Source organism: Ciconia boyciana, chromosome 10 (assembly GCF_034638445.1).
Source record: "Ciconia boyciana chromosome 10, ASM3463844v1, whole genome shotgun sequence".
NCBI lineage: Eukaryota > Metazoa > Chordata > Aves > Ciconiiformes > Ciconiidae > Ciconia > Ciconia boyciana.
In genome coordinates, this window is record NC_132943.1 from 8,971,685 (window position 1) to 8,995,087 (window position 23,403).

A 23,403-nucleotide genomic window follows, 5' to 3' on the forward strand; every position below is an offset into this window, starting at 1 on the left:
TTAATTTTCTGTGGCACTTTATGGTTTCTGCTTGTCATGATAGATGTACCATTTTGTCAATATTGAATCAAGAAACAATTAAACTTCATGAAAACATTCAGGACTCCATCCTCGGCTGGTAAAAATCAGCTCTAGTGAATGCAGTCAATCCGTGCTGATGCACGCCAGCTGCATACAGGACTGTGAAATTTTAATCTAGTCCAAAGAAGAGATGGCAGAAGTTAGCCAAATGTCCATCATGTCATACTGCAATTGATACAATATACGTTTGTTTATAATGAGGTCTAGGATAGAATTAGTTAACGTGCATTTCCTATATTCTTGCTAATATTATCATGAAAATACTAGTAAATAATGAAAACACTAGAATTGGTGGCGGTTGTAGATGGAAAGTGGAGTGTAAAGCCACAAAAGAAGGTATTGTTATGTATAAACACACATGATAACATACTTAAAGTATTTTATTTATTTATTTCAGGTAGCTAATCAGGTTGTTCAGGCTCTACTTACTCAAAAGGTAAGTTGTGGTTTGGGTATTGTGGTATAACTTAAAGCTTGCAGATGGTTTGTTTGAGAGATATATATTCTTATATAGTATACATTTTTAAAACGATGTTCACACATTTAATTACCAAGGCTGCCAATTACCAAGGCTCCCAATTACGTCAGGCCCAAAGTCAAGTTTTGTGTAATCCAAGTGAATAAAAATCCGTGAGACTGTACATCTTTAAGGCTTGATTGTATAGGACCCATATCCAATTTTTATTGTTTACCTATATTGAGACAATAGCAACTGAAAATCCTTCCTCCAGATGGTGATTTTTCCATTCCCTATCCATAACAAGTTACGTTGCTCCCACAGTCGATTCCTGTAGAACGTAAAACAGATAAATTACAGTGCGTGTCAATAGCTGTCATGCTCACTCACATTCAGTGGAAGGAAAGACTTCCTGGTGTGAGCCTGTGCTTCCCTGAGTAAAAGAGAAGGCTCCATGTATAGAAGGGGGATTCGGCTACTCTACTTGTGGGCTGGGAACCAGCAATAGAGAACGTCTATTTTGTCTTAAAAAAAACTTTTGATGTCCTCCTGCTCCATTCTCCTGGGTAAGCAAGGGAAGTACTGCACAGGCAAAATTCTTACAGCATGATTGCAAACCTGGCAGAATGAAAAGATTCACTATGGCTTCTATAAAGGTCAGTTCTGGATCAAGTCATGTCTAAAGTTTGCATTCACACTCCAAATGGTTGGATATGAAGTGTGGTTGTTTCAGATAGAACCTAGTGGGAGGAGTAAAATTAAAAATTAGCTTGCTAAAATGAAGAAGTGATCTGGGCAAAAAGTAAGATGAAATTAAACAGAGAGAAAAGCAAGGTAATACATATAAGCAGAAATAATCAGCTGCCCGGAGAGGACAGGGAATAACTGGTAAGACAATTCTACAAAGAAGTGGTCTTTGAGTTGAACATGATTCCATGATGTCATTTGGGTGGGAAGGAAAGACAAACAAAATATAAAGATCTATAATAATAAGCTATGAACCCTTCAATATTAATGAAATGATCCTTTGTGAGATCTAGACCACTTGATGAATGTGGCATTATGAAATTCGTTGGATCATTTAGCTTTAAAAAGGCAAGTCTGAAAGAGACATAAATACAGTCTTTTAGTGCAGATAGTGCAAAGAAGAATATAAACTGTTTTGTCGACACTGAATGACAGGACAAGAAATAATGTTCTTAAAATGCAGCAAGAAACACCAAGTTAAGATAATCAAAAACCTCTGCCATACACCCAAATCTTTCTAGATGCAAATATAGCAAAGTATTGGAATAGATTTTGGAGACTGGCTCCAAAGCCTCCATTATGGACATCATTCAGAACAGCAGAACACCCCCACAAAGATGGTGAGCAGAGACTGAGGGTGACAGCAGGGCAGGCAGGATGCTAAGCATCAAGTGTCAGGGTCAGGCCTGGAGGCACTGATCAGGGTCAGCCTCAGTCCCGTGTTCGCTGGGCAAGTCCATGGGGAGGAGGCAGGTCCGAGCGAAGCCAAGCCAGGGGGTCAGGACACAGCTCAGGATCAAGGAGGCAGGAGGCTGGGTGTGGGCGTAGCTGCAAGGTGGCTGCTGCGTGGCTCAGACTTGAACAAGATGACCTTGAACTCTGCCAACTAAACTCCTAAAACTGGGGAGTGTGCCCTGACAGTAGGATAGACAAACATCCGCACCCATAAACATCTGCACCTAAGTGAATGGTAAATAGGTGCAGAAGGTTGCATTTGGCCAGCTGCACATCAGGGAGAGGGCTGGGTACCCTTCTCAGCTCCTTACTGGGCAGATTTTTTGTGAATCAATTTTATGACATTCTGGATAGATTAAGAGATGCACAGGGAGATGTTCTGATCCCATTGAGTCTGCTCTTGGGTATCCTGCCCTGAAGACAGAGATGTCCAGGTGACCTGTAGGTGGGTGATGCAAGACTGGAGGGTGCAGTTGCCTGTTATATAGATAACACATTCCTGTGTCCCAAGCTAACATCAGGAATCCAGAACTAATAATGTTCCCTAAATCTCTTCACCTGGCAGTTGTGGCCACAAAACAGCAACACAGCTGTTACCACAGGTTAGGGATGAAAGTATCATTGTTCAATCCCATGGTTTTTTGATGCACAGCAAAGCTTTTTACTGTAGAAGAGGGATATTGCCTTACGGCTATTGGAAGTATTGTAGCTTGGAGGTGGTTTATGCAAACCACAACATATGGGGAAGCTTACACTGCTGCTATCTGAGCTGTATTACTCTTCCTGTACTCTGTATACACATATGCTGTATGGTCTGTGTATCATCAGAGGACTGCAGTCTGCAGAGCTATTGCTGTAACACCTTTTAGAAACATAACTTCAGCTATTTTGAAAAAAATCCCAATGGATTTTTCCTCCAAGCTTAAATGGAAATTGAGGCATTTTCTCATACTAATACACACAAAAACCTCATCCACATTTTGTAATATAAAACCATATGTGATTAAATTTTTACCAGAGGGTTAATCTCAATATATTAATCTCTAGTTTGGGAATATTATGGTTGTTTCCCAAATGAAGAGAGGAGCTTCCCGATTCCCTTTGCAAAGGCATCAGACATTTTGATGACTATATACTTTCTCAGTAATTAATCCTCCCAAACCCATAGGAACCAAGGAGTTCGTATGGATACAATAAAAACAGATTTGAATACATTTAATAAAGCGATTTACTTAGTATTGATGGGATTTAACAGCTGCTTACCTATTACTGAGTAATAACAGCTAATTTAATATCCATAGAAAGAGGAAAGAGGGTACTCTTCTAAATGCTAATGAGTATTAACTGTTACAGTGCTCCTGACACCATTCATACAAGTCCTTTTATAAGAAAAGACAGGAACACAATAGCATACAATAAAGAGGAAATTGGACTCCTCACATCAGTCCCAAATAGGTAGATATCGGAATCCAAATAGTAACTAGTAAACAGATAAATCTACCGTCGTGCAGCTAAGCAGTAAGACAGAGCCAGTCATGCCACAGTGAGATAACACGCCTCTGGGGCATAGTGAGACATGAAGAAAAGCTGAGAGCTTTCAGAAAATGGAGAAGAGTGATTTTGTACAGTAACGCACACTGCGTAGGCTTTGCTGTGAATTTGAAATTGTCCCTCAAGGACTAATTTTTGTTTAAATTAAGTACATGCTGTAATGTAACGAATAAAGCACTGTGTACTTGCCAGTATGTGGAAAGACCGTGATTCCACTGAGAGATTCTAGTGACACAAATTGAGTGAGCAAAGCTTGAGTGATTTATCAATGTCACTGAAACCTTGAAATGGAATTACAGTCTTAAATGTGCACTTTTCAAGTGTATAATTTGTTACAATACACATAGAATTTTGCTAATATGAGAGGCTTTTTTTTACTGTGACTATGGAGAATCTATATTAAATTGAGATTTGTGTTGAATTAGCCACACAGCAATATCTCACAATTCTATGTAGCAAAATTATATGGATTTTTTACCACTTATAATAGAAAATTTTACCTCTTGGAAATTTAGGAAGTCAGAAAAACAAAATTATTTGAGGCAAACATGTATGCTCTGATACTTACTGGAAGCATCCATTCTTTCTCCTTCCACCCAAAGACTTTTCATGTCACATGAGATGACAGGAGTGCTGGGGACTGGATTTTTTTTTTCTTTTTTATTCCATGTAAGACCTGGATCAGCAGTTTGAAATTTGAGTAACACCACTTAATGAAATTGTTTTGTGATCTCTGTATCTGCTCTTTGCATATTACTCTCCTCCACAGGAGTGTATTCAGGAGAATACTTTTTTACTCTGGGTTCTGTATGAAAGTTGTTTCTTCTCCTTTTTCATCAATGAAATAAAAAAAAAGTGAATTAAGTGTTGAAACAGAAGAAGCATCTTCAGAGGAAGAGCAGCATATTTCTGGAACCTCCAATGAGGGCATTGAATCCCATTTTGGAGAAGAGTGAGTCTCATACTGAAGAGAAAACATAAGAATAGAGAGATGCTCGGATATTACTATAGTGAGACCACAGGAATACCTTAGATAGTTGGGAGATTGCCATCTTAATAGCTGGTCGTTTTGCCCACAGGAGAGGAATTACATGCTTCAGACATTTGGTAGTTGTATTATTTGGTAATTTTAGGACTTCAACTTTCTAAACTCAAACTTTATTTTACCAGAATACGGCTACCTTAATGTACCTCATTTCTCCTCTGGACTATGTGTGGCATTACCATTGGCACGGTTTATAGTATCTGGGCGGGTAATCTACTATCGTATATTTCACTTTTTACAGAAAGTCTAAAGTTTGAAACATAAATCTTACGGTTTTAAAACTGTAAGATAGGAAGGTATTGAGCAGAGGCATTGCTAAGATTTAAATTTTTTCTACATTGTCAGTTTCTGTGAATCATTCTTCCCTTTCAGTGCACTTAGTAGTTGAAATGTTAAACACTGTTGTAACAGCTAAGGCTCTGTTTTAAATTCTCTGAATATTTGTGAAAGGCAGATAATGATGGGTCTTGATGCTTGCAGTTTCCTAATAGAGACTGCCTTGTGTAAGACCAGAGATAAAGAGGTCTCACTGACAGAAATCAAAGCTTTAGGGCTTTACAAAACATCAAACCCAAGATTTTTTGAGGGTCATGTTGGAAGGCTTTAACAATTTTACTTGAACAGCCACTTGACAGGCACCTAAAACAAATATTAAGAAACTGTCAAGAGAAAATAACTGCATTCATCCAGTAGTGTCATAAAATCTGATACATACTGTATGCATAAAAAGATGTTCACAATTTTATGAAAGTCTCAAGATGAGCTTATTTTATTGTGTGCTCACCTCTTGTAACCTCAGTGCTGGTTACAGTGGAGACTAGAGCAACTGTAGGCAAGAATTTAAGCTACATCTGACTATAATTTCCTCCTCTGAGTTGTTTTCTCATAAGGCTAGGTCATCATGTTGATAATGGTATTGACAGGACAGCATATGGGGATCCAGAGGCCTGTTTCTCCACCTTCATATGGTGGAAAGTACTATCAGCTAGGCAATACCACAGGGCAGCAACTGTCCTAAATTTAAAGGAATATGGGAAAGTATTTTGGAGATGTTTTTTTTTTAATGGCTGCAGCTTATTATTTTTATATGTAATCTTTATTAGGAGAATGCTTTTCCTGATTTATGAAGCTCTCACACCTCAAAATGGACAACTGCACAAATTACGCTCAAAGGCTGAGTGTCAGATTCTGTTCTCTCTCCCAAATCCTCTTTCTGATAGAATCCTGTATTCCTTCAAGTGGCCAGGAAAAGCAGGTCTTACATTGAAGATAGACAGATAGATGGATAGATAGATAGATATTTGCTGTATCTGAAAGCCATTAATGGCTTGTTCATGATGAACCTGACTCAGCCTTGGCTAAAAGACCTGCATCTTTCAGTTGCAACAGTAATGTCCTGTGCCTTAAAATGCAGGGGTTTTACACTCCACCTCTGCTTCTAATGGACTATTTTAAGGTACCTCATGTATTTTTTGGTACCTCATGTTGGAAATATCAGGCAGGATCATATTACGACATGTGTCTGGTGCACCAAGATCTTACTATGGCCTAGCCAGCAAGTTACAGTAGGGAATATACAGACCATCCACAATATGCCAGCCAGAAATGCTGACTTGGTTATTCCAGAAAAAGCAAGGAGGGGATCAGAATTCAGAAGAGTACCTTGAAGGCACAGTACCACTTTGAACTTCGTCCTGGTTTGGTATAGCTTATGCTTTTTCCTTAGCTTTTGCTTATTACAATATTCATATCTTAATTGCTGCTTTCTGCTTTGCATCAGCTGCAAAATGAAACACATTGCTAGCAAAGTAACTTTTTACACTAACAGAAAACTCCAAAAGGATGTGTCAGGTAACTACTGTTTCTCATTACAAAATTTTTTTAATGTTATCCTGTGATGATCAACCAACCAGAGAAAATGAAGTAGCACATTCTTCTGATTTGTACTATTTTAAAAGTTGTATATGTATTTCTTCTTAGTATCTGAAATTACTTAGAGCTTTTTAAGTGCTTCTGTTACCTGCTTTCTAATCTTCCTGTTTTCCCTTCTGCTGCAGGATCTGAGGGAAGAATGTATAAAGCTGAAAACACGAGTTTTTGATTTGGAACAACAGAATCGAACACTGAGTGTGCTTTTCCAGCAGAGAGTCAAACCAGCTTCTGACCTCCTTCTTCAGGTAGGAAGTGGCCTTTGCAGAAAGAAAGCTGTAAGCTTTACATTTCTCACATTTATAAAATATTTTTCTTCTTTTTAAGGTTATGTCAATAAGCGGGAAATGACAGTTGATAGATTTAATATATTAGAATAATATCCGTTATCTACAATCTGATACCATTGACACTGAAAGCATACACCAATGAGCTATGACTACATATTATGTGCAAATGTGGAGAAAGGAGCACACCTGCAGAGTAACTTACTTTTTTAGGTGCTTCTTCACTATGATAAATGGAATGATATGGGTTCATTATCCCTCTGCAGGGGAGAAGTTCAGATTCCTTAACATTCTGCTTGATGTTGAACAGTGTAATTTCCTGTGAGAAGACAGCCCATTTATTTAACTTTTGCCATATGTGTTACAAGGACTTAAGTACATCTTCACAGGCTTGGAGTGATTTTTTTTTCCCAGTGTTTTATGGGAGGCTATAGCTGAGAAACCAATTGACCCATCTCCCACTCCTTTGCTGTTCTGGAATAATAAGAGATGTTTCAGTATCCTGTTTCATTTGGCAAAGTCCATTATTGTGAATTAATCCATCGTTTTGTCATCCTTTTGTAGAAGTAGAATTCTTTGCAGAAGTTCCAACAAATCTGACCTTGAGCTAGGAGAACAGTAAATGAGGACTAATTAAAACTTTGCAGGTTTCTAACAATAGGGCAAATTCTGGTTTTAGCAATATATTTTATTTCTTATTAGAGAAAAATTCATTCATTTTGGAGGAGAAATTTGGGTCATGTCAGCTAGGTAAGTGATATTAAATGCATATCTTACTTAAATCCTCTGATGCTGTGCATCTGTATCTCAAAGTAAAATTGGGCCCTTGCACTGTTGCTTGACAGCTGAGGGCTGCTAGCTCTCATCAGCTTGGGCTGTTTGTTGAGGAAACATGGTCTGCTCACCAACTGGTGCTTAAAGGCAAGGGAATCCCCATGGTGAGGGCAAATAGCTATACTTACTGCGAAACTCTAAAGCACAGGCAGAGTGGTGCCAGGTTACCATCACAGGGATCTGCATTCTTGCATTATCCTCAGGTTCTTGTTCTCTCTTGGTTTTGTGTTGATTTAGGTATTGCTAGGTCAAGACTTTCTCTCTTCTGATTTCTTCTCCCTTGCCCCCTGCTTGCTTTTGTGTTTGTTCATCCTTCATAGACTCCCGTGTAGGACTGATTTATCTTTATCCATTCAGTGTTTCTGACATCCACCGCAGCATGGACCTTTATTGCTCACTTCTGCTTTTGACAGTCACATCACCTCCTCCTTCTTCCTGATTTGTTTGGGTTTGTTTCCTTCTTTCTTTCTTTTTTCTGTTTCCAAAGTGTCTGACCCTAGTCTATGTTAGTATTGGGTTAGATTGCACAGAAGTCATACATTGCACATTCTTTATTACAGATATGGCTCTTCATCCCAATTCCTTGTGTGGCAACAATAAAGCCAGGTTATTCTGGGAATGTTATAGAAGTGTTAGATAGCATCTAAAAAGTGGGATCAATGCTTTGACTTGAGTTCCTTGAAACTGGACTGTGTCACTGCTGTGAAAGAAGTTGAAAGAGATGAACCTGCATCAAGTGGAAGAAAGAACCAAATGATCTAGCAGGTTTTCCTGAGGGATTCAAACTATTTTACATCATTGTTCCTGCACAGTTTGGCAGGAACTAATATGTATAGATTTTTTTCCCCCTTTTCACTTGCTTTGTCTTTATTGGCTGAGGAAGAAAGAAAATTAAGATCATTCGCAAAGTCCAGGTCTCCCAGACAGCAGCAAAATTTGCTGTTATGTCCCTACTCTTGCTATCAACAGATTTTAACCCCCATGGGGGGAAAAAAGCAGAGAACAAGTTGCAGTGTACATCAGAAAATGAAGAACTTCTCTTAAAACATTTCACATGTCATTTTTTACCAAAAAAACCACCAGTAAATTTGTGAGTTTCAGAAATGTATTTATCCTCTAACTATACTCCGACTTGAATAAATGGTGTCTCGTCTGTGATCTTGCAGTCCGAGATGTAAAACCTGAAGACGAGTATTTCCTTAGGACTGAAACTAAGCAAATATTGTTGTGTGCCTGCATAGAATTGAAGCACAGTTTGGATTATGTCTTCTTGGAAATGCATACATTCCAGATATAGAGCAGTAGCTAAATATTTGTTTAAATCTGTCACTCTACAGAGGAATACTAAATATGTGGTTAAGGACATTCCTGTTAAATCATGACCCTAATCAAAGTGAATGGGCAAATACTGCTAATGGGGACGGGGGCAGGGGGATGACACGTGGTGTTAATTTCACCTTTCCTGTGCTGTCTGATACAATACAGTTCAATTTTGTTTACATGCTGAGCTCATCCTAGGAGTATTCACACTCAGAACAATTAAAAATCTTGAAGAATGCTGCAGAAGAGGGTGTAAGCTAAAAATAAATAGTAATAATTACTTTTTCTGCATATCAGCTTCTGAGATTTGATTGTATATTACCATCAAATTATTCTGTAATTGACATTAGAAGACTCTTATATTAAAGAGTAAGCTTATTTTTAAACCATCAGCATTCTTGAAATCTTGGATTTCAACAGAAACATAGATTTCTTAAAAAAAAAAAAAGATTTCACCATTGCCCTAGGGTTTTTGTATATTTGATTTTAAGAAAATAATACATGATTCGGGTGTCATCTTAGAAATCAGATAATTCACATTTTTTTCAGTTAAAAGATTGGTACCAGTGTTCTGAATTTGACTGCAGAATATGGCCCGTATACTGTACCGATCGCACTGTGTTGTTTTTCCTCATGCTTCTCACACAGACCAAAAGAAAAACTGATTGCTACCAATTTAAAAAAAAAAATCATGTAGTAAGGTTTTCATGACTGCTTCAGGAATCCAGCACTGTAAAACTATTATTAAAAGTGTTACATTTTCATGCATTTACAAGAAGTGTAAGTACTCATGAAATCAAAGGGCCTAATAGTATTTTAAAAGAAATATGCGTGTTTTCTTGAGGCATGTGATTATGTATATTGCCATAAAAGTTCTTTGCTACTAGGAATTTTGGTGTGCTTACTGCTTGTAGGGGGAGTGACACAGAGGATATGTCACTCCTGTCATGAAAAGATGAAGTAATGCGGATGCAAAATGTAAGGAGGAAAAAGAGATAACTCAAGCTTTTTTTTTGTCACCTTTCATATTGTAGATGATTTTAAGAGCTACCCTATCTTTCTGGGGATATTCTTTCTAGCTGAAGGGTGTGATTTACAGAGCCGGTATTAGGGTAGATAAAAAGGAGCCTGATCACCTATTTTTTAAAATTTTATTTTATTCAGCCAATCTCTCTTCTTAAAATGAAGAAGCCTTGGAAAAGTGTTTCTGTCTCAGCACCATCTGAAGAAGAGCAATAGTTTTAGTTAAAAACTAGCACAGAGGAGTAGCTTCTGCCCAAGCAGCCTTCATCTTCCTCTGTTAATGTAGTTGCTAGAAAGAGATAAAATTCTGCCCGTCATAGCAAGAGAGGTTTGGAAAAAGAAAACCAGGAGCTCCATTTTAGTGAGCCACCTTGTATTTCATCTGGCAGTGGGAGAAATAGTTGGGAATAATAGACTTAAGATTTAAAATTGGGTAGAGAGAAACTGGTTGGAAGTGAAGAGGGAAATTTGTGGAAGTGATATACAGAAGGTTGCTGAAGGGATAAGATAAATCCAAAGAGAGGATACAAGAGTAGGAATCAGAAGCCTTAGGTGAAACTTAACACTTCTGGTTTGCCCATGGCCATGTATAGCATCTATGAAATATTTTTAAATGTAAATGTCAATATCACTATATTTCTCTCTTTGCCTTATTTTTTCTAAGTGATGCAGTGTTTTCTTCAAAGAAACTTTAAACTACTAAAATCAGCAAATTACAGTGTTTCCACTTCTTAGCTATGTTGTCTCACAGACTTGTTTTGACTTTATTGGGTATAGGCTGCTCAGTCTTGAGACACAGATCTTTTCACAGATCTTTTCCTTCTAGTTAGCCCTCTTTTTCCTCTCCTACCTGAAAATATAACTAATGACATTGAACCTGATTGTGATATTACATATCCTCCTTTTATAACAATGATGACTTGTATAAAGTTACGGAGGATAACAGGGGTCAGGGTTTACCTTCTGACAGATATCACAGTAGCTTGTTTATATTATGTATCTCTGTTTACATAAATTCAATATGTTTATTAGCTGAATTCTTCCCATGGATGAAGACTTGATTTCACTTTTCACCCAGAAGTTTGCTGTCACAGTTTTTTTGTAAAGCATGCAGGGAAGCTTCAGTGAAATGTGTTAAAAAGTGGCAAGTAGCAACATTTATTGAGTTGATTTATTTATTAAATAAGTAATAAAATGTTCATAGTTGGGAAAGTATAAAATAATATTTCTAATCATAAGATTTACAGTATCTCTGATCCTAAACTATATTTTCATTGCCATTTTATTTCCATCATAAAAATTCTACTTTATCAACTCCAGGACAAAGCAGGGAGGACTCTTGAAGCATCTATTTTCTCCTTGTGTTTCGCTGGCTAGATTAGTTTCATTTATTACTGTCGTGGTTTATCCCCAGCTGGCAACTAAGCACCACGCAGCCGCTCGCTCACTCCCCCCCGATGGGACGAGGGAGAGAACTGGAAGAGTAAAAGTGAGAAAACTCATGGGTTGAGATAAAGGTAGTTTAATAGGTAAAGCAAAAGTTGCGCACGCAAGCAAAGCAAAACAAGGAATTCATTCACTCCTTCCCATGGGTAGGCAGGTGTTCAGCCATCTCCAGGAAAGCAGGGCTCCATCACACATAACGGTGACTTGGGAAGACAAACGCCATCACTCCAAACGTCCCCTCTTCCTTCTTCTTCCCCCAGCTGAGCATGACGCCATATGGTCTGGAATAGCCCTTTGGCCAGTTGGGGTCAGCTGTCCAGCTGTGTCCCCTCCCAGTTTCTTGTGCCCCCCAGCCTACTCGCTGGTGGGGTGGGGTGAGGAGCAGAAAAGGCCTTGACTCTGTGTAAGCATTGCTCAGCAGGAACGAAAACATCCCCGTGTTATCAACACTGTTTTCAGCACAAATCCAAAACATAGCCCCATACCAGTTCCTATAAAGAAAAATAACTCTAACACAATTACTTATGGATCATCCACATTGTTTAATTTTATGTCTAAAATTTTGTCTAGAATGCTACATCACAGTCCGCTGAATTCTCAGAAGGTCAATTTAAATAATAACTACTTTGTTATAACTGCATTGATATTAGCTCTTTTAATAACCTGACAACTATGCCCTGACATATGAGATAGAGTGTAGCTGTACATACTTAGATGGAAACAGTTGTACAACTTAGCAGGAAGGGGTAAATTGCACCAACAACATTATTATATATGGGAAGAGGACAATTAATTGCCCTAACACCTGACAAAAGGAGATGGAATATCTGGCCTCAGAGTCTGACTTGTAGTTCAGACATCGTTAGACATTATGATGTCTGAATGCAGAAGGCTGAAAGTGAAGTAACATTGCTTTACAGCAATCAAATATACGAAATATTTAAGTATTTCAGAAAGTAAGTATCTGAGGGTTTGAAATTAAAACTGAAGATCATCACACACTGTTAGAAAACAGTTTGTCAGCAGTCCAAAGTATATTTAAATAACTGGATCGTTATATGCTGAGCAGAAGCATAATTCCCATCTGACAGAAGCTAACTACTAGTCCTGCCTTGTGCCTCTGGGCTCTTCAGAGAGCAGGCAGACTTGAGATCAAGATCGGCAAATTGTATTTGAAGTTTTGAAACTCCTGCAGTTGACCTGCTTATTTTCTTACTTCACATTTGTTCCTTTGTATCCATCAGATTGTCAGGGTACTCTTATCTGCAAATCTTCTGAAAAGTTCCAGCTACAGAACAAACTGTCCTTTTCTTCTCAGTAAACATATAAATATAAATCAGGTGTTGCAGTATCTGTAGTGATATTTAGTTACTCAGGAATCAGGACTAGTGGCTTGAAGGAGAAATTAATTTCAGATATACTAATTGTTTCAGCAGTAGTGGAAAACTGCTTAAAAGTTATGACAATCTCAAGGGCTGTATCAACAGACAAAAAGGTAATCACATAAATTTAAAGCATGTTTGAGATATATTAAGTTTAAACCTTATCCAAGAATTACATTGCCAGTAGAGCGCCTACTAAGAAGTCAGGTGGTGGTTTTTACACCATTTGCAGTTCTCAAAAGATATCAGGCCATAGCCCTGCTGGAGTGCTTTCTCCAGATCAAGGCTACCAAAGGTGCACAATTGCTGTCATTAAGATCCTGTCCCAAGAAAAAGCATCCAGTCTGGTAGCAGTCAGAAATTATAAGAATGCTTCTGTGTATCAGGAATCAAGACAGCGATCCAGTAAGGAACACTCAAAGATTTTTGAGACTTTCAAGAACAAATTAAAGGAACATTTCTTCATGTGAAAATGCTGATGTCATTATTTCCAGTCTTGCATTATTGCAGTAAACTGGTACCTACTTTCTATATCTGTCATGTCCTATGACAGAATTCACCAATAACATCTGAGAAGGCAGAAATACAAAGCTTCGAATCTCTGTATTTCATCTCAGCTTAAATCATCAACATATAATAATATATTATAAACCATATTTCTTATTTGCCCTATTTGCAGCTCCAAATATATGCTGAAGAAACATTACAGAAATAAAGTGTTCTTGAGAGTCTACTGGTTAGATGAATGGGTGACCAAAGTCAGTGATGAGAGAAGGAAAGGAAATAGCCCCCTCCAAAGAAACTCCATCTAACCTCCCTAAGTTAAGCCGTATAACTTCTAGTTTTGAATGAACAGCAGCAGCATAATACCTGAAAGGATTAGGCTGATATCTAGTATCCAGCCAGCTCTGGAAGGAGGCTCTGAGATAAGCAGATTTTTGGGAGCACACTGAGAATCACTGGATGTCATCCGCAGCAGTGGCTCTCTACAGGCCATCTCTAGTCACAGGACTTATGCTTGTAAGTACGTAAATCACAGCCGTGGTGTGCAGACCTCCAAGAAGCTTTGTGAGATCCCTTGAGCAAAATGGCTGAGGCAGCTTTTCTTGTCTCTCAAGAACACCAGTCTCTAACATGGGGGAATCCTGATGTCCTCTTTTCTGACTAGGGAAACTATAAAACTTTCATTCTTAAAATAAAACATTTGTCAAAATGATTTGCTGGATCTAAATCTAATTCAGGCTCATAAAGGAACATCACAAAAATCTTTGTTATAGACCATGGCATGATATATCAGAGGAGAGGTAGGACATTATCCCTCACAACATTTAAAACTAAAGCAAACAAAGCACAGCTAGTGGAGAACAATATTTTATTATGAGGGAGTTAGATCAACTGACCTGATAGGTCTGCTCCATCTGTAATTTGTGTTTTGGTGATCTCCCTTCTTGTCAGACTGTTGTCCCTTATTTCAGCACCTAAATTCTTACCAATTTGCTCTCAAACAAAAAGAAAGTATTAACTAAAGCTCACTAGGCATGTAGTTCTGATCAGAATGAGAATGCTTTTAAGATAAAATTACCCCCAACTGCTGGAATTTCAAAAGTCCAAGTACTTTAACTAGCATTGAGAGGTTCCAAAGAAAAGCACTGAAAGGCTTTCCGTATCTACACAAACATGACATTTTGTGATACAATTTTAAATATATAATTTTCAGACACAAAATTTAAAAATTAGCTTTTTCCATTATCCTAGTGATAATAACTTGCTACAGAGATACCAAAACCAGTAAATCAAATGAGCAAGTAATCTTTAGGAAAGCCACAAGTGATCTTTGGTGAAGTATTTATGAATGATTTTGACTGATGAGAGCAATATTTTTTAAGTTTTGAAGAAATATATAGGCATTGTTCTGAAGAGCAAAGACAGTTTTTCAGAGTAAGCACGTGTCAAGAAAACTGTGGGGCTGTACTGATGTGACAGGTCTTAACAACAAAAGTAAGATTTTACTGCCTATTTTTTAGACAAAGAAAAATATGCAACTGACACTGGGTGAACCATAGAGTTCTCTTTATTTTACGCATAGATTTTTATTATCAGTGATGACGGCAGGAATCCAATATGGCATTTGAAACCCTAAGCAACTATGTGGGCAGACTCATTAAGTACAAGAATGTTTTTCATGGTTTTTCCTATTATTGTGTACATTCAGTATGGGAATAAATTTAAGAAAAAAGGAAGGAGTTCCACAATAGGAAATAGTATTGCTATATTCCTTTCCAAACTTGCCCTGTGCTTCAAACTTCTAATAAGCATTAAAAAGATATGGTTTTTTTATTCCATGCAGTTATATTTAACCTATAATAATGCTTAACCTGTTGGATGCTATTTCAGCCTGCCCCGTTTGCTGAATGTATTAGCAAGATATATTAGCAACTTACCATGTAAATCCCTGCATAAATGGTCAAGTGTAAGTATGGAGGCTGCTTAGAGGCAGCCTTTATTCTAGATTGTGAACTTGTGAAAACTCTGTGAGTTACTCGTGTTTATGTTTTGTGTGACCAACAGATCCATTTTTTTGTGTGATGTTTCTGGTTTTGAAGTTTACAGGGGGTTTTTTAATATATTTTTGTGTATTTAAGTTAAGAGTCATTCATTCAGGTTTCCTTTCTAAATGGAAAAATCTTTCTCACTGACATTCTGATAGCAAAAATTAGCATGGATTTGTTCTAATGTTATCACAGTATGTGCTGTAGTAGGTACAAGCCCCGTGTTACATATAAAAGTGTAAGTTCATGTCATCAGGTCAGCTTTGAAAACCTCCCCATTTTGGATTTCACAATGGAATAAAATAGTAGCCACTGCAAGCCCTGCTTAAATACAATATGCACAAACGACAGGTGTGCTAGATAATTGTTTCCTCATCATGGTGCATATTTCACACTCCATAACTCCCAAATGAGATACCAAAAGAATGCATAAAATTAAATTATTCAAAGATTTACAGGTTGTCTTCTTGCTGTGGTAAAGTGGGAATCTGTTGAAATTCTAAAGCAGTATAGAAATATAACCATTATTATTACAGATGTGTCATTTTCTTCTTATTGCACTAATGAAGCTAATTATGTAGTTCACTTTTGTTTTCTTAAGACTTTGAAACTTAAATGAAGGATAACTGCAAAAGTGTGTGTATATGAAACAAATAACAATAGATAAGGGATTAATTTCATCTGTTATTACACTCAATACATATAAAACTTCATTTATATTTTACTTTATAACTGTGGTTTTGTTACTGTTTTTTAAGTGTAGTGGTACTTTGCACACATGAAGCAATATAGAATTATGGCTCTTTTACTTAAAAATAGGTGTGCCAATAAGTACTGTAGTTGGTAACATTTAAGCTGTTCAGATTCTATCAGGTCAGTGTAATTTGCTAGCAATTTTAAATTATACATTCCATCAAATGAATCAAACTAACATTATGCTAAGTGGTTTATAGCACATAAGATTACTCAAAAGGTATTTTCTGTTGCCATCTGCTATGAAAAAATTAATTTTCCTGTGATATACTTTCTATGTTTTGTATACTCTTATGGATACTGCACACAGAAGAAAGGGGTGGTAATTAGAATAAAATGCTATTCATAATGAATCATAAAACACCTACTGAACCAACCCCATCTTTTAGTATTGAATTTTACTAATGCTCTCCTTTGTTTCCCAAATGACCTATCTTCTTTAATGATGGTTTAGATACTGGTAAGATTCAAATCCTCATCCAAAGGCCATGACACTATTGACTAAATCTCTGTTGACTTCGCTGAGAATGTGAAATACTGTATTGCAAGATAAAATCAGCACGTACATGCTCAGTGAAACTGAAGAGTCCATTAGTGCCTTAACTCTTAAATTACCATCTGGGTATCTCTCTTGATAAGGACAAGCTAAAAGGAAAAGTTACCTTTGTCATTAAATCTTTAACAATGTGATATTGACAGACTTGACTCTTTCAGTATTTTTAGCATTTTTAGATTGCATTCGTGCTCTTTTCTTCCTCTGGATGTGAGCAAGATGTGTTTCATTAGTCACTAACCAATGTCTGGGTGCAGGAGGAGCAGTGATTTGTCTGTGTCCTGTGTGCATTACAAGGGCGTCTTCAACATTATGAATTAAACTCCATCTTACTGCATTACAAGTATGGAAACCAGACTGCCAAAGTAATGGCATCTTGAATTAATATCAGTGCTTTAAAAATCTCAAATATACGCCCACTCTTCAGTTCATCTTTCTGGTATACAGTTTCAGAGATGAACTACTTAATTTTGTGGTGTTTTGATCCTAAATTTTTATATTCAATCAGATTTTAAAAGCAGAAATGCTCCATCTATTTTTTTAAGTTTTCCATTACTTATTCTTAACTCCATTTTTTCTCTAAACAAGCCTTGTGTACTTTTCCTGTACAGTAGATACAGGCACAGGCACAGGTCTAGGCACAATTATTATGGATTATAGATACTGCAAGTGTGAACATGAATCAGAGATTAGCACTGTATTTTAAAGGCTCACTTTTTATTCCACTAAATGGTCCTTAGGAGATCTTGACAATAGTTAGAAATATGGGTACTCGCAGCTCTGTTACTAGTCTTCACCAGTTCATGGGGGAATAATAAATGGAATTACCCTTTAATTTAGGTCTTTAGGTCCTTCATGCACACGGGTCCAGACTTTCTGGTGTCAGGCATTGTGCTGAGCTCTTCTAAAAATCTGGCTACTTATTTGGTGCCAAAATGGGAGCTGACCCCTTTTGAAATTCCTACATAATACCTCCTAAGCTCTGCTTTTATCTACCATGAAAAAACAATCAATTCACAAGGGCACAGATTCCTAATCAAATGTTGGCATCACTTCTTCTGAGCACAGACAGCTGCCGAAAAGGTCTGCAGCTCTAGGCCATCTGTGCTAGAGGTAAAGCTCACAGCTGCTTCAAGCCTGGGAGCAGGCTGCCTCTGGTACTGGCTGCAGGGCGGGAGAGGGGACTCTCTTCAGTGTCATCGTATGCCAGGGCCCGGCACTCCCAAGGCTGGTCCAGGTCCTAAATAGTGCTTAGAGAGCACTGTACCGTCCCTTGCAAGAGCACTGTTTGGCCCAAGAGCAATGACTGACATTTCTCGTTTTGCGTTTCCTGGTATTCCTCCTGGCTACAGCAATAGGAGCGAGATGCAGTTGAACATGGGCAGTGCAGGTCTGTATGCTCATATTGTCCAGTATGGTGCACCCTCCTTGTTGGTACCAGCACTGGCTCTCCCACCTCACCTATGTTTCAGCCTTACTAAGATTTCTTGGCTTGCACGGCCAGGCTGGTTGCAAGATCCTTTTGCGGTTTCTCACCCCTCCGGAGTAGGTCAGTGGAATTACAGAGGTCTGAAGCCAGGATTTGCGATGCTTATTCAGATCATCGGGTCTACAGGGTTGTGCTCTGTCCTGCACACAAGCCCTATGATTTTTGTATATCAGAATAAATGTTGCAGAACTTGAACTGCCATTTGGAGATCCTGTGGTCAGATTTGAGACTTTCAAGAATGAAATACCACAACACATACACACTGTGACCCTCTAGAAGCTTTATTTCTGAAAAGCAGCAAAAGTTTAGGAAGTCTATGGGACAATTCCTGACCTGGCAGAAATTATTTTAATTTCAGTACAAGAAGTGGAGACAATAATTCTTACCAGCTGGGAATCTGCCCACTAACTCTTTCTAAACCATAGCTCAAGTAAGTGCTTTGAGGAAAAAGGATAGAATAAAGTACCTTGTATCCAGATATTGAAGAAAACCTTCTTAAAAAGTCTCTCTTTATTTGAAATTATTCTGTCAGAGCCAAAACCAATGCCTTAGAGTTGGGGGAAAATATGTATGTAAAAGCCTTAAACTAATGATAAAAGTATTTCTTGAAATCCTCCTCCTACTTTTAAACTCCTTTCAGTCCATGTGACATTTTGACAATATTACACAAAAAAAAAAAGAGGGTAGAGGGATGGAGAAGCCTTTTAAATGCATAATACTGAGGCAAGCAAAATATGGCTTGTTCCACATTAACCTTGACAAATTTGTGCTCTTGTCATTTAAATTAATGAACATTTCCAGTGTCTAGCTTGCTGGACCTTGGAAACAGCAGTGAGGAAGGACTGTAAAAATGATGCTCATCTCTCTCAAATTATTTTCTGAGTAAATGAATGATTTCAATGAAATCCAAATAAAGATGGATCTGCTCACTTGAATCACCTGTTCACAGCCAATGAACTTCCGTGTGAAACAGTGCTTACCCTCCTCTGTTGCCATGTATTGATCTAAAACATCTTCCCTGAGCCTTCTCTCTCCTTTTCCTCCTACAGGCAAAAGGTTAGAGTTAGATAATAGTATTAATTTTCCAGACATCTGCACATGTTTTAATAGCCTTTAGAAGGTTTGAAATGGTTTCTGTTTGACCACCACAGGGCTAAAATGCCATTAAGACTTAGATTGTAGCAATACATAACAATCATAGCCCCGCAGTTCAACCTGGCAATAAAAAAGCTAATTTATTTTATCGGAGATTTAAATTAATGTGATGAACTTCTCTCTCAACAGGAGCTGTAACACCACTCTTACAAAAATACCATGGCCCTGCATATTTTCAAAACCAGATAAAACACTTGCGACAAACCTTGTGTATGTGTTTGTTCTGTGTGCTTTTTGAGTGTTTGCGTGTGTGTTTGTGTGTTCACATAATACTACTTACCATTCCTGAGACCATTTTGTTTTTTCTGTCATATCTTCATCCTTAGCCTCATTTTTTTCTATCATCTGACTCACAGACTCAGCAGGAAGAAAGTGATTAATAGATCCAGGGCAGTCTCCAGTGTTAGCCTTTTTTTTTTTTATCACCCTGAGAACTGGAATTTTCTTGTGGGCAAAAATTATTACCGGTTAGGTAAATTGAGTTTAAGATAGCTTCTAAAATAGACATATGCAGTTAATAAGGATATTTTTGAAAATCTGTGAGAGAAATATTTAGAGTTCAGACAGTTTTCATTTCCAGCTATATGCTAGAGGAGAGCTTCAGCTTATCCCATTATAAAGTGATAAAGCAGCATTTCATGGCAGCAGCTTCTGTGATAAAATGATCATGGCAGCACTGAGAATGAATCTAATAAGGGAATTGATCTGTAGATTCCAATTCTGTAAGAGCCAACATCGATCAACATAAATGTCAATAACAAGATCGTACTGAGGTCTGCCTAATTCCTTTAGATGATTTTGGGGCATAGTCAGAAAGTGAATGTGAAAATGAATTTTAAACTGTAGGAATCACAAAGACAAAGACCAAAATTATGTTGTGCTACCAGGAATATTGCTTACTGTCATAGTATCAGCAATTTAGCACTGTGTTGAAATTAGTGAGTAGCATTTAATGAGATAATGATTGATAATGCAATGCCTGTTGTGTAAGTGAGACTGAAACATCAGTACTTTTCATCTCTGTTTTCATGTTAAAGCGTTTCTTAAATACAGTGAAATAATAAAAACCAGCCTAGCTTTTTACTGCTAAAGCATAGATAGCATGTGTAGGGCATGCCATAAAAGATTAATGGTATAGTTCTTCCTTGTCACAGGAGTTCAGTATAAAGTTGTTTCCTAGACTGATTCTGACCATGCTGGAATGTTAAGAAAAAATGGTTTTGTTTGTGAGCAATGTAACAAGAGAAGGTGTCAGGATGTGCAAGATTCTGCCTTTCACTCTTTGATGTTTCCATAGTTCACAGCACCTGTGTGATGTTGGCACTCATTTAGGAAAGTGGAATTAACGTATTAGTTAGTATTAGTCAATAGAAAGGTATTTACAAAAAGCATTTACTGTTTTGTACCAAATTAATAAGAAACAAAATACAAATATGTACTTAATAAGAGGCTCGACTCTACTACAATACTATTCTCACAAAACTGCTGTTTTATCATACTCCAAGGAGTCTTCCATGAGCAAGCTCACTGAAAACATTCATTTCATTAATTATTTACATTCTGACTAGCTGATTACCGGGTCATTGTTGTAAACTGTTGACTTTACAGTAATTACAAACCACAGGGAACTTTATACATGCATTTTCCTAAGAAATTAAATTAGCTCATTTTATTATTACTGCAATATTTACAGACTCCTACCGTAGTGCTATTAAAATGAGAACTAACACTTTGGAGTCTCAGAGCTTGAAAACACTGATAGATTTATAAAATGAAAACTAGGATCAGAGAGGATTACTTTGTGTCTTTCAATATAACTTTTATTTAAAGCAGTTTATAAAAATTAATAAAACTAAGGGATTTGGAACAGGAGTAATTTTAGGCTTACGTTAATGTTGTCAACTCTCTGAAGAATACAGAGAGATTATGTTATTTATGTTTATGCATCAAATGTCTGCTTAATACCTCCCAATTTATACCCTAGGATATAACTTTCCAACCTTCTGAGTTACTTTGGAATCTTATTCACTGGTTTTTGCCATCTCTGGATGGCTTGATAATAATGGAGAGCAGCAAACCTGGAAAATCTGAAGCAGATGCAAGTGAAACCTTTGTTTCATTTTTTGTGCTGGATTTGCCTTGTTAACAGGATTTTCTGATGTAGTTTTAGCACCCTAATCTTCCATACAAATGTTTGTAATATCATACCCTTGTACTTTGTCTTGGATGTTGTCAGTTAAGTCGCAGTAAACTCGCCTGGAGAATTTACCAGCAAAACTGACAAACCACTGTAATACTGGGTTTGAATTTAGAGTCTAGCATCTTCTGTATCACCAGGCTTCTAGGTTTTTTAGCAAAGTCAGCCTACTGGAGGGAAAAAAAACCCAAAACAAATGGAAAATATCAAATTAGAACTTCCGTGGAAGTATTTTTATTAGATTAATGGAAAATTCAAATCCACTTGACTTGAAATTTCTGGAATAGCTGGAAACTTCCTTTTTTTGTACTAAGAAATGATTTAGCTTACTGAAATGTATTTTACAGTTAATCAGTTTAGTATTCATTTTATGTATAACTCTTCCCCTTGTTACCACTGAGCAATACCGCAAGTTTGTGATTGTTTCCTGTATTTTGCACAGCTGTAGGTAAGACCAATAAATAAGTCTCCAACTGCCTGCTCATACCACTGTGACAGTTATCCTGGGGTTCACTTACTGTGTATTAACACGCTCCTTCCACCAAAAATAAATCCAACCAGCTATAGTGGTAAGTCTCCTGCAATACAGCTGTTGAGAACCACAGCAGCAACATATAGGGAAACTAATTTTAGTTAACCTGTCAGACAGACCTTAAGAAAGAACAGAATATTAAATATGAAAGACAACATATATGTTCATACTAAATACCATGGGGTATAAGACTTCGGAGTTGCTCTGCCAGTTTCAGGCTGAGCTGTATAACCTTCCATGTTACATGCTTGTGCCAAATAGCAAGTATCTTCATTAACAGCTTGGTCTGTTAGAAACGCTGCCTGTAGCAACAGAGAAATAGAAAAAATAGCATAGTCTGATGCATTAGCTTTACAGTCAGAATTTATATGTGCTTGCCTGAACAGAGGTGTATTAATAGCTTCTAGACATCGAAGAAGTGATAAGCATATAATTAGTTAGGGGAAGGGAGGAGTATTTTAAACGGTCAAAGGCTGTTAGTTTCCCACTCCAGTTTTAGCCCCAATCCTGTACATGGTTAAACATGGCCCAACAGTAGGAGAAAGGATTTACTTGACAACTTGACTCCATATCACGTGTTCTCCTAGGTATCTCCTGTGACAAATTCCTGTTACCCATATTGCAGAGCTTTATTCACTTTCTCTAGGGAATGTTCTGCAGCAAAAGAACAGGGCCAGAACAGAGCTGCAGTGGACCCCTAGTTGCTCCTATGCTTCACTGATACTTAGCTTTTCCGTGGCTGCTTGTTGATGCAAAATTTTGGTGCACAGGTACCGATTGATTGGTCGTGTTTGCTATATGTACAAGTGAAAATATGAGTCTAAATATTTGTTGCAAAATAATCTCATATAGTCAAACCTGTATGTTTTACCTGTAAACATGTAACAGATTTTATAAAGAGAAGATATAAATCCAGAAGCATAGAATTATTGAGCTGTTATGTTAATGTGAACATGGACTCAGGATGCTACCCTAATGCTGAGAGCAAGAAAAGTTAGTATCTGAACGTAGTGTTTCTTCCTTTGAAAATGCTGGGGTTTAATATTTTTTTTTGTTTCCCCCTAGGAATAACAGTTGTTTTCTTATTTCCTCATCCTTTAAAGCTTGGTCTCTTTTTAACACACACTTGTGAAAATCTAGAGAGACATACACCTATATGGATGTTTCTATGTAGCTTATAAGATAAGGCCATGTTTCATTCCCAGAACTGGCACCAAAAATCACATTATTAACTGTTTACTTCTGGGCAGAAATACAAGAATATGATTGTGGATGGGGGACCTTATTTCATGTAAAAGTACTGCTGAAAAGTGGTAAAAAGGACAGGAACGCTTCTTA

At 37.4% G+C, this 23,403-nt stretch overlaps 1 protein-coding gene across 18 annotated transcripts in view; it reads left to right on the forward strand.

Annotated features, from left to right (window-relative positions):
• NCKAP5 (NCK associated protein 5) overlaps positions 1-23,403 on the forward strand; it is a 400,045-nt gene that overhangs the window by 300,917 nt on the left and 75,725 nt on the right. For all 18 annotated transcript variants that reach the window (XR_012044260.1, XR_012044259.1, XR_012044258.1 and 15 more), the window contains 2 exons: positions 479-517; positions 6,674-6,793. Coding sequence is in view for 14 of the 18 variants with exons in the window: in XM_072873993.1 (XP_072730094.1) it covers positions 479-517; positions 6,674-6,793 (159 nt within the window). In the remaining 4 variants the exon portion in view is untranslated. The remainder of the gene's footprint in view (positions 1-478; positions 518-6,673; positions 6,794-23,403) is intronic.